General features: G+C 36.3%; 1 protein-coding gene across 18 annotated transcripts in view; it reads left to right on the top strand.

The window, feature by feature from the left end:
* The first annotated feature begins 5351 nt into the window (after positions 1-5351).
* The window catches only part of LOC18440486 (LIMR family protein Os06g0128200-like), a 13280-nt gene continuing 7381 nt past the window's right edge, over positions 5352-11250 (top strand). For 10 of the 18 annotated variants that reach the window (XM_088874879.1, XM_088874875.1, XM_088874878.1 and 7 more), the window contains exons 1-2: positions 5352-5617; positions 7278-7388. In XM_088874879.1, the coding sequence (XP_088731005.1) occupies positions 5462-5617; positions 7278-7388 (267 nt within the window). In that variant the 5' untranslated portion in view covers positions 5352-5461. Of the gene's footprint in view, positions 5618-6231; positions 7000-7277; positions 7389-11250 lie in introns of those variants that run through there. The other 8 variants (XR_016061540.1, XR_016061546.1, XR_016061539.1 and 5 more) reach the window with 3 other exon arrangements.

The following is an 11250-nucleotide window of genomic DNA, read 5'->3' as shown; positions in this document are numbered from 1 at the left end:
TTACAACTATAATATTAAAATGACAAATTTTATTAGAACCCTATCTACTAGAACGACTTCTAACAGCATGCTTCTTGTTAATAATAAAGAAGAAGTTATTATTGATAATATTGAAAAATAGATTCAAAATTGGAATATCCCAAAAGTTCCTGTAATATACATTTATAGGAAAGGGACTTTTGATTTCAAAAGCAGTTTTTCAATGAAAGCTATTAACAAAACAATTTCAGTTATGGAAACATAAGACACTTTCCAACTCCTGTCATCTAGAATGATTGAAGACCATAAACAAAAGAATTTTAATTATTTGCATATGAGCCTAGTTCAAATAATGGTTAAACCTCTATAACTAGAACATGATTAAATAATTATGTCCTACTCTGTTTAAGAGATAACATGCATAGAAGATTCACTGACTCTTTATTAGGCTACCAAATTTTTTGGTAGCCTTATCTGATCCAAACTTATTGAAAGTTTAACCCTTAAACCTTAAGACACAATATTTTAATATAGACTCAGGATATCAGAATTTAGCATTTATTTATAGAATTTGTTACAAGGTTATGAACACCTTGTGTCTGAACACTCGACAAATGGACACCAAGGGTCAAACAATATTTTTTTCAAACAAACATAGAAAAATCTAATTTGGTCATACCAAATATTGAATCATGGACACATGTAAAACTACCTGAAACATGGTCTCTCCAGTTTGAGAACCAAAATCAAGTCATTGAGAATAGAGAGCCTGAACAAATTATTGAATATCATACAGGTGAAATCAAAATTCAGTTTCCATCATCTAGAAAGGCTAGGCTGAGCCTTTCTAATCCATCTTCTAATACTCCATCCAGATCTTCTACCTCATCTATTTCTCAAACAGACTATGAGAAGGTACACAATGAGAAGATAGGTTTAGAAGGTCTTAGAAAAACTTCAAATCAAGTTCAGCATCCCATGTATAAAGTCAACGTCCCTAGTTCTTCCTAAACTGGATTAAAAGAATCTACTATGTCAGACTTTGACTTTGATTTACTTACAATTCAATGCTAAGACAAGTTTGTTATTGATAGGGAATGGATTAAAAAAGATTTTATTTCAGAAGAAAATAAACAAATTAGAGAGTGGTTCTTTTAAATTTTTTAAAAAGGATTCAGAAATGTACTTCATAAAAAGTTCAATAATTTTATGTTACAACACAAAACTAATGTGAAGTTTTACAAATGGCTCAGATATATCTTAAAATCCAGGGGAATTAAAATCCCAGATTTCTCTAAAGACGGGATAAATATGGCCAAAAAGTCATTCCAAACCTTTTATATAGTCAAAGTTGAAACTGTTGAATCTATTCACCCCTCCTGAAACTAGTTTACAATTAGAAGGTGCAAAATTAGAAACTAATGCCTCACCTTTCAAACTAGGACCTAAAAAGACAGACAATCATATAGCCAAACTAGATGGTATACCATATATCATAAAACAAAATAACTATACAAATCTTTTCCTTCAAACTATAGGTAAACAAAATACCAGGATTGAAAATATATTGAATACCCTAAAAACCACACAATAGAAAAAGAGAAAGGAAGGCCACAGAGAAGCTGTACTATTTAAACCTCCACCTAGTATAAAAGTAGGAAAATGTAGCCTACAAGGAAATTGTAGAAATAGAAGAAGCTTTAAAATCTGAAAGCATAGATTTCAACATGATAGACTACGGAAGGAAAACTAGACTAATTTCCCAAATTAGATTGAACTGTCCCCCACCTACTCCAATAGATCTTCAGATAGAATAATACATTATTGCTAGTTCTATATCTTATTTCGGCAGGTCTATTGTTAATTGGAAGATAGACGGTATGTCAAAAAACCAAATTATTAACTTAATGAAGCATATAACAATGTGTGCTACCATTTGTAAAGCTGACGGCAATAAAGATCATGAAATAGCCATAGCCACTATATGTGGATTTATAGGATGGCTTAGAGGTTGGTGGGATTTTCATATGGACGAATCTGTTAAAAATCAGTTCCTTAACGCTACTAAGCAATGGATGGTTAAGACTAAATTTAGTCCAAGACAAGTTCAGGAAATAATGGTGGATGAAGACGATGCAGTTAATACAACGATTTACACCATCACACTTCATTTTATTGGCAGTACGACTTTTTTAGCCGCTAGATCGGAGGATCTGCTATTAAACTTATGTTGCCCCACACTCTCTCACATTAAGTGGTATAAATATATTTTTTTATTCAATATTGTTTTCTAGAGAGGACAGTAAGACGAATCACTAGAAGGAGAAGTTCATATTCAGTATTTCAAATCTTTTTTCTGAGAAGGTCAAAACAAGACTTAATAATAAACATAATACAATTATTCTTTACTCTCAATATACCTTGAGAAGGTCAAAACAAGACTTAAAAATAAACATAACATAATTATTCTTTATTCTCAATATACTAAGGAGAATTATCAGCTGAAATCTATATTGGGGGTCTTGCTTTATGTACAGACCTAAAACTCATAAGAATTAGAAAAACAAAATATGACAAAGAAGAATGAATTATGGGATTTTTGTGAGCAGTTTGGGTATAATACTTTACATTTCTCTAAACCGCTTCACAAAGAAAAAACATAATTTTTTTCATAAATTCAGATATAATCAATTTTTTGTTAAAAAAAAATTCCCTAAAAGATTCATCCAAGATCATTCTTTTAAATACAAAGGAAATAAAAAATGTATAAGATATTGAAAGCACTACTCAAGATTTTAACAATATATTCACAACATGGGATTTTGCGTATAAGATGGTAACTAAAATAACTGTCTACAGCCACTGCGTAAAGCCTGGATCTAAAACAAAAGCTCAGCAAGCTTGGATCTAAAGCAAAAGTTCAACAATCTCTCTCTCTCTTCACCTGCCATTTCTCTAAATGGCTTCCTCCCATAAATAGCAAACGCCCACCTTTAATTATGAGATCCCTGCATCTTTTGAACATGTTCATCGGTATTTCCATAGAGTCAGAGGAAAGAGAGAGAGAGAAAAAATAAATGCAGAGAGCAAGAGTGGAGACCCAAAGGTTAGGTTAGGGAGAGGACGGGTCATTAAAAAACTGACATATCATAGTTGTTCTTTAGGCTTCTGTCGCACACTTTTTCTAAAGTGGCAGAAGACTCGGAGTCCTAAGAGTATAGTGTGCTCATGCGCGCTTACCTTGACCTTGCAATCGTGGAAGAGGTTTCTGAGCCAAGATTCGGCCGTATGCCCATGCTTACTGTACAACTCCTGCACCTTCTCCTTCACTATTTCCTCTGCCCGTGGGCAACTCTTCTTGTAGTAATTCACCTCTCATACTTACTACCATTGCCACCATTATTCCCAATCTCATTCTAACAAACCATGACCTTTCCTCCATTTCCGAATCCATTTCAGAATCACCATTAAAAAGATATAGAAAAGAGGGGAAAATGGTTTTTTGGGGATGAGGGACTTTAACCTAGCACTGGTGATTGTGGCTGCTGTGGTATGCGTTCTAGTGTTCATATTCAATGTGTATTTGTTGATCAATTACCAGCACCCGGACGATGTGAACCAGGCCTACTTCCCCAAATTCATAGTGGTTTGGGGGCTCTCGGTGGCTGGCATCTCCATCCTGATGCTTCCAACGGATGTGGCCAACAGGCAAGCGTGCAAGAACTCCATTTACAACAGGGCCTGCAACCTCACCATCCCAATGAAGGACTTGTGGCTCACCATCTACGTTGTCGATGTGATCCTCGAATTCTTCGTCATCCCCTTCGCCATGTTCTATTACGAGGGTGATCAGGACAAGTAACTAGTGGTTCATATCTCCCCTTTTCGTTTTTCCTCTCCTTTCCTAATATTGGTTGCATTAGGGTTTGCCGTGATTTTCCTATTGATCGTCGCTTTGTCTTTTTCCTTCTCATTTATCCATTTATTTATTGAAGATTTGAATGGCTCATTTATATGGTATAGAGTGGTAAGATTACCTTCAGGAAGACCTTGCCTGTACTTGTAATAGAGTAGCTTAATTGATCAAATGCACAAAGAATTATTTTCTATCAAAAGTACATTTAGGGTTCAGCATGCTATTCATGGGGAGATTTTTTTTTTTTAATGTAAATGGTTTCTTCCCTGAATAAATTGTTACTGGGTTTGTTCACATTCCTTCTATTAAATTTGACAGGAGCGTGGTTGGAAACAGGTCATGAGTGCTTTGATGTGGGTTGTTGTGACTGCCATTGTATGCGGGCTTGTGCTTGGAATCTCTATGGTTAGTTTTCTTGTCCCATCTCCTCATTTTCGACAACTTTTTGGAGCTTAATATTGACTTTATCAAAGATAAGATTGATTTAACGTTTGTGCGAGTTTTTATTGATTCATGATTGTTTCTCCATTCATATTCAAGGATTTGTATCTGATGTTGCAATCTGTCATTTCTTGAACGAATTACGAGTAGTAAATATTAGTGTGAGAATCCCAATTGGGAATGAGCCTGATATAACTAGGGGCAATGACTAGTCCATCACTTGTAGTGATGGGATTGAGGTCATGGAGGCCTAACCTATCTCAAACCTCCTTAATAATCTTATTCTGCATATGCAATGTACGTTGGGCTCATACTTCTTGATGATCTTTCTGCTGGTGGTCTAATCTAAGCATTTGTGTTGTTGCATAAACCATACATAATCTAAACAGCAAATTTTATACTAAAAAACCATAGTGTGGTATTTTAGAAACTATTCAATCTTCTTAATGTGACACTTTTATTTGGAGTCAAGTATGATTATCAGAATTTGAACCCTTGGTTTTCCTACTTCACATACCTGCTTGATTATAATGGATATTATGCTGGAACTATGAATTTCTCAATTTTAATGGTCTCTCATGCAAATTTATTGCGCTCGTGCTTTCTTGCTCCTTAAGATCATTGATTAATATGTATTATATGTTTCCCTTGACTAATTTACAATACTGCATGTCATGCATCATTTATGGAATTACCATAAACAATTTCTAGAATTACTTAGTGATTGGGCATGATATATTAGGAATGGAATCCAAAACCAATGGGGGAAACTCTCTATGTGACCTCACCCACATAGAAAAAAATGTGACTAGTATTTCCTAGCCGTCAGATCTAAAGGGACGGCTAGGATAACACCTGTCAAAATGTCACAAAATTGGGATAAACTTGGAAGCCGGCTTTCAGCCGTCCCTTTAGATCTGACGGCTGGGAAATACTAGTCACAGATTTTTTCTATGTGGCTGGGAAATACTGGTCACGGATTTTTTCTACGTGGGTAGGGTCACATCGTAAGTTTCCCCAACCAATAAACAAAGGAGTGAAATCTGTTTTTGTTGGGTTAATAGGAGTTAATTAGTGGAATTTTATATTTGGCTTGACTAAATCTATTTCATTGGCAAGAGTTCTATGTACATTGCATTGATTAATTCTTGTTTGATGATGTCAGGTCTTGTTGGGAGGGAAGACTTCACTGTTATGCATCTCTCCTCATCTACAACTAGCTTCCCGAGTACTTGGACTGGTCTTTCAAGATCTCAACCATGTCTAGGAGCATCTCATCAGGTAATATGGTCCTTAATAATATAATATCCTCCTGGTTGTTTTGTCAAATGTTGTTGATCACATAGCCATTAAACATCAAAGTAGGTGACCTAGTTGAGCATAGTTGCGATAAACAATGTGAGGCAGGCCTCATATTTAAGGTGCTGGCAAATATCCTAGTCATAAATATGAAGATTGGCTTAGAGAGAAAAGCACAACTCTCTCTCTCTCTCTAAGGTTTATGCACCTGAATATCACCAGCAAGAAATTTGATTTGGCTGTACCGTAAAAGGCATCTGGGTTTGTTTGTTTCTTTAAGGGGTTTTACTTTGGGCTTCTTATACTTATGTTTCAAATTAATTAGTATATTGTGAATGGCACCATTCCTAACTCTTTTTAACCACTATCCCCAAGTCTCATACCCAAAACTCCAATAATCAATGTTTAAATGCCCAAAATCATTGCTAGTTGTTGCTGGACAGATAAATTGGAGAAAATAGTTATTTGCATGTACAATAATTGGTTTTGATTCCCAAGGTTCTAGAAGTATATTTTCAAAATTATTTTCTCTTAAGCTCCTGTTTTTTTACTTCAAAATGTTTACAATATGTATTATGTCTAGAAATAGTTGCACATTTCTCATGAGTTGTGAGGGAGGCAAGACGGCCCAGAATCTAGGTGCTCTACAATTTAAAAAAATGTTGACCCAAGAAAAAAAAATGAAAGATAAAAAAAGAGATGATTAGAAGTAAACAGAGGTGGTGGGAGCTCACCACTTTTGAAATTTGAATATCTTAGGAGAAAGAACAGTAAATTGAGGGGAGAGAGGAATTTGAGATTTTTTGGTTTTATTTTTTATTTTTATTTTTTGGGGGGTGGGTGGGTAAGGGGACTTGGATGGGGAAGAATATGTAAAAGAAAAGATTTTGGTTGGGGTTGGGGGCTTGAGATAGAGAGAATAGGGGATGACAATGAGAGAAGATAGGCTTCATGGAAGAGGCAACCCAACTGTTGATGCTGTACCAGCAAAAAGTGGCAGCACCGCCATGGATCTTGTACCTCACATAAAGCTGAAAGCTGCCTAGTAGAGCAAAAGATGGTGAAAGCTACCCACAAATCAACACTAAAATAGGAGTTAGAAGAAGCCAGGTGTGTAAGAAATTGGGGAGAAACAGGGGGAGTGAGAAACAAGTTTGTGATAACAGAAAAAAGTGAGAAGAATTTAGGAAGAGAGAAAGAAGTTGAGGAAAGAAAGAGAGAAGAGAGAGGGATAGACCAAGGGAGAAAGCGATAAAAGAAGAGAGAGAGATTCCGGGGAAGAGGAGGAAAAATAGTAAAAGTAGAGAAATCTTCTTTCAAGCTCTTTAGTTGATGTAAGGCTGTAAATATGAGACAGTAATATGGTGATCTATTTATCCAATTCTCTCTTTCTCCCCCCCTTTTCTCTCTCTTTCTCTATGATGTATTTTTTTATTATATATGCAAGCATGTTACATATAAAAAAAACCTTATTGCCATGAAATATTTAATTAAATGGAACATAAAAAAAATGAAAGGAAAAAACTTTGCCTTTAGCGACTTTTTCTTAATGCTGTGTTTTGGTTACTACATTTGTGCGTTTTGACAGTGTGCGGCATATTTAATGCCGTGTTTTGGTTACTACTTTTGTGCATTTTGACAGTGTGCGGCATATTCCACGACTGCTGCTGCTGAGACCACTTGGACTATGAGGACTACCTTTCCAGAATATGTTGTTGCTCTTGCCACCATTGTAGGATCAGTACTTTTCACTGTAAGTGTTTGCATCCCTATGTTTCCTCACAAGCACTTTGACATTTGATTTTGACATTCAAACTTGGTTACTCTCTTAGTTACTCTAATAAGCTTACTTATATGGGTATTTATCTACTATGTACAACCTTTGTTTTTGGTAACTAAACATATGAATAGTGGTTGCTGAGAGAGAGAGAGAGAGAGAGAGAGAGAGAGAGAGAGAGTAGGTAATTACTTATGTAGTAGGAAACTCTGATATTTCAATGTTTCATAGTAAGAATCACATAGAAATGGTTTGCTCGATTAAAAGAGGACAGACCCTTATATTGAGAGAGATGGTTTATAGTAAAGATCTACTAAGAAAGGAATATTAAATAGAGCATTATAGGGCAACGTGGGCTTGCCAAAATTTTATTTCTTTTTGATATATCACCTAAACTTTCTGTCATTTGCAAATATTATTTATCAAGTTTTGTAACCCATCCCAAACAGTAGAGATCTCTAAATTTTAGAGATTCTGTTAAGAAAACTTTTTAGATCCCTATCGTGACTTGATAAGGAAATCAATGTTCCCATTCCAATCTAAGTTGGAGGTAAATACTCCTTAAATTCAAGTTACTTTATCCTAATTCTAGGTGGGAGATAGCTTGCCATTTAACCTTTAGGGCATGGTTGGATGCTATCTGAAACCATGGTTTGGGACCATCAGGCGATAACTTTGTTGTAAATATCAAAAAAGAATTTGTTTAGGTTTTGGATCGAGAGGGTGGACAAGGGGGTAGAATGAGTTATGGCGGGTTTTGAGAGAGGTGGCGAGGGAGGGGGCGAAGGTGTTTGGTGGGGTTTTTGGTATGCTCTTCTACGAAATCAACTGGCACAACATATACATGATCATTCGCAGCTTGCTCTGTATAATTGTCGAGAAACCCTATCAGGGGAATTTCTTTCATGGACTGATTCAAGAGCAGAAGAAGCTCATGAAAGGCTTTAATCTCCTTGTTTTTTTTCTCTCTTTGGGGGCTGCCCCTGGGGTGGGGTGTGGCAGTTGATAGGGCTTTAGTCTTCTTAAGATCAAATATCAGAGGAAGGTCAACAAAGGGCTTCGGAGCTAAGCTCTAAGGCTCAAATTATTCTATGGAAGCTTCTTGTTACTGTTGAAAAAAGGATGTTCATGGGTTTGGAGAGTTTGTTGAGGTCTTGTCATGGAGGAATTTAATGGATGAGAAGAACTTGCACAAATCAGAGACATTGGTAAATCTAAGATCGAAAGGAAGTTAAGCGACAGAAAAAGATTAATGGCCAATGTTTGAAAAGTCGTCCGCCCGACTGCCTAGGCGGACTTTTGGATAAAATGCCCATACGTTTATAAAGCGTACGCTATTAGGCAGCCAAAACTAAGCACCTGCCTAAGCGGTTGAAAAGGAGGGAAAAGACATCTCGAGTTGAGTGACTTGTGATTTGTGAGATTTAAATGACATCTCGAATTGAATTTATCTTTTAATATTGCTTTTAAATTATAATTATTTCATTTACAATCTAAAATTGTAAATGTTTAGGTTTAATCTGTGCTTCGGGCTTCCGGCATCTTAACATTACATGTAAAACTTACTTATTAAATAATAAAATGGACAATTCTAAACGCAATAAAATGGGGGAGAAGTGTGGAGATCCAAATTTTTTTTTTTTTAAAAAAAAAAACACCGACCGCCTTTGGGTCTAGGTGCCAAGGTGGCGCAGCCCCCCCCCCCCCCCAACCACCACCTGGGCGGCCACTTTCGACTTATTGAATATTGATAATGGCCATTGATGAATAATGGGGATGAAGAACGAAAGAGAAGGTATACATCAAGTCAAGGAGCCATTTTCATAGAGTAGGTTTGCAGATAAAGAGGGGAAGCCAATTTCATGGACGAGGGTTTTCAGAGGAAGAGTTTTGGTGAACTTTGTGGGTTTCAAATTTTTCGTGAATTTCAATGAGTTTCAGTTGAGGGTGCACTGTCAAGTCAAATGACACACAACAACCTTGAACTATGGATTGATATTCATGCAGTGTATAAATATCCATGAGATGACAAATTGACAATCTACATTTAAAAAAAATTGTAGATTCATTTTCATTTTCAGCTAAACAATGCTTTAATTGTTAGGTTTTTATGGTGGAGCTTTTAGGATACTAGAGGCTTAATAATCCTTTATTATTATCCATTATCCTTCTTAAGTTTTACTAATTATTTGGGGAATCTTTCATTTTTGTATTCTTTCGTATTTAATAAATCTTGGGAATTTTTTGCAGAATTATCTTTCTCAACATCTATATGTATTGTAGGGTCAGGTAAAATCATGCATTGCACATTTGCATCACTATTATGAAATGGTTTGACCTTAATGGATTGTTTTTTAAATGATACAATTGTGCATTTCAAAGCACATATTAATGTACCTGCGCCATTTTTATCAACATTTAGTTCATGGTGCTTGGAATACTGTGGGGAATTTTATATATACCAATCATGCATTGACTTAAGGTGTTATTGTATGTTGTATGTTGCGAAGTAACACTCAGGCCCCTTTAAGATCCAGCTAGGTGTATTATGGGAAATATAGATCTAATATGCCTTTCTGTGCTGTGATTAACTTTTAATTCCTGCAAGAAATTTGTTAATTGACTTCTGGAATTTGTAGCCTGTAATAAATTAGGGATAATTTTTGTGATTTTCACTAAACATTTTTTTTTTGATTTAAAGGTTAACTTGTATTGAAAGAGGGAAAACTGTAAATTCATAAACTGAAACAGAAAAGATGGCAGCCCATAAGTTGGGTGCTCAGAAATACAACAGATGCAGTACTTTACAAATTAGAAAAGATTGACCAGATGGAGGGAGAGAGAGGGTTGAGAAGATAGAGAAGAGATAGAATTAGATAGAATTAAACTAAGGATCTATCTCAAAAAGAACGATATATGAAATGATGTGGGGAAAGTAGTCTCAATATACTTCTAATCCCCACAGGTCCATGTAAACGCAAGGGGAGCTTGTTTCAGCCTTCTTCTTGTCCCTTGGGGTCCAAAGTTTGAGGTTGACCTGTTGCCGAGATGTCGCTTAAAGTATTGACGGGTGCCTCTATTGATATACAGTGGATGATGAATACGCAAAGTGATCTCCTTGATAGCGCCGTTAGACAAACTCAGAGGAGACAACCGAGATCTTCCACATCGAAAACTGCAGGAATTCTGGAGATCAAAATGAAACAACATGCTGCAGCCGACGAAGGCAACCTTTCACTGCAAGGGCCTTTCTGACGAGAGGGTCTTCAGTCTTCGAAAGGGATCGACTTTGTCGGGGCAGAATTCTAAGGGTGGAGAGAGAGAGAGAGGTAGTCTGGAATATAGTGGAAAAGTAGACAGGGCTAGAAAGGTTAACCCAAGATGTTTCCTACCCAAAAAATACTGGTAAAAAACAGGAAATGTAAGATTGTTGGAATTGGATAAGCCATTCACTAAACATTTTGCAGAAGACATTCATTTATTTGACACAAGATTTTATACTGATGGTGGAATTGGATAAGCCATTGTGGAGGTAGAACAAATCAGGATGGAACTTGGAATTTTTGTGAACTTAAATGAGAGGGTGTTGAGGACTCCCTAGGTTGCATGGAGTCCCCAGTATGTCTTTCTGCTTTTAGTTGGATGGCCCTCTTGGATAACGTCCTTATGATTGATCACCCAGAAAGCTGTGGAACTCATATTTAAAGCCATAAGAATCTGATGCCAACCACATGCTTCATTTATGCTGAGGTTGAGGAGGCAATGGACCACCTGCTTGTGCATTGCTTGCATGCATGTGGGGCATTGTTTCAAAAAGCGCCTGGGCGGCCGCCTAATT

Source organism: Amborella trichopoda, chromosome 8 (genome assembly GCF_054954075.1).
Source record: "Amborella trichopoda isolate Santa Cruz 75 chromosome 8, AtrichopodaSantaCruz75HAP2 v2.0, whole genome shotgun sequence".
NCBI classification, from domain to species: domain Eukaryota; kingdom Viridiplantae; phylum Streptophyta; class Magnoliopsida; order Amborellales; family Amborellaceae; genus Amborella; species Amborella trichopoda.
The sequence above is the reverse complement of the archived record's forward strand: the minus strand, read 5'-3'. Positions and strand labels throughout refer to the sequence as shown.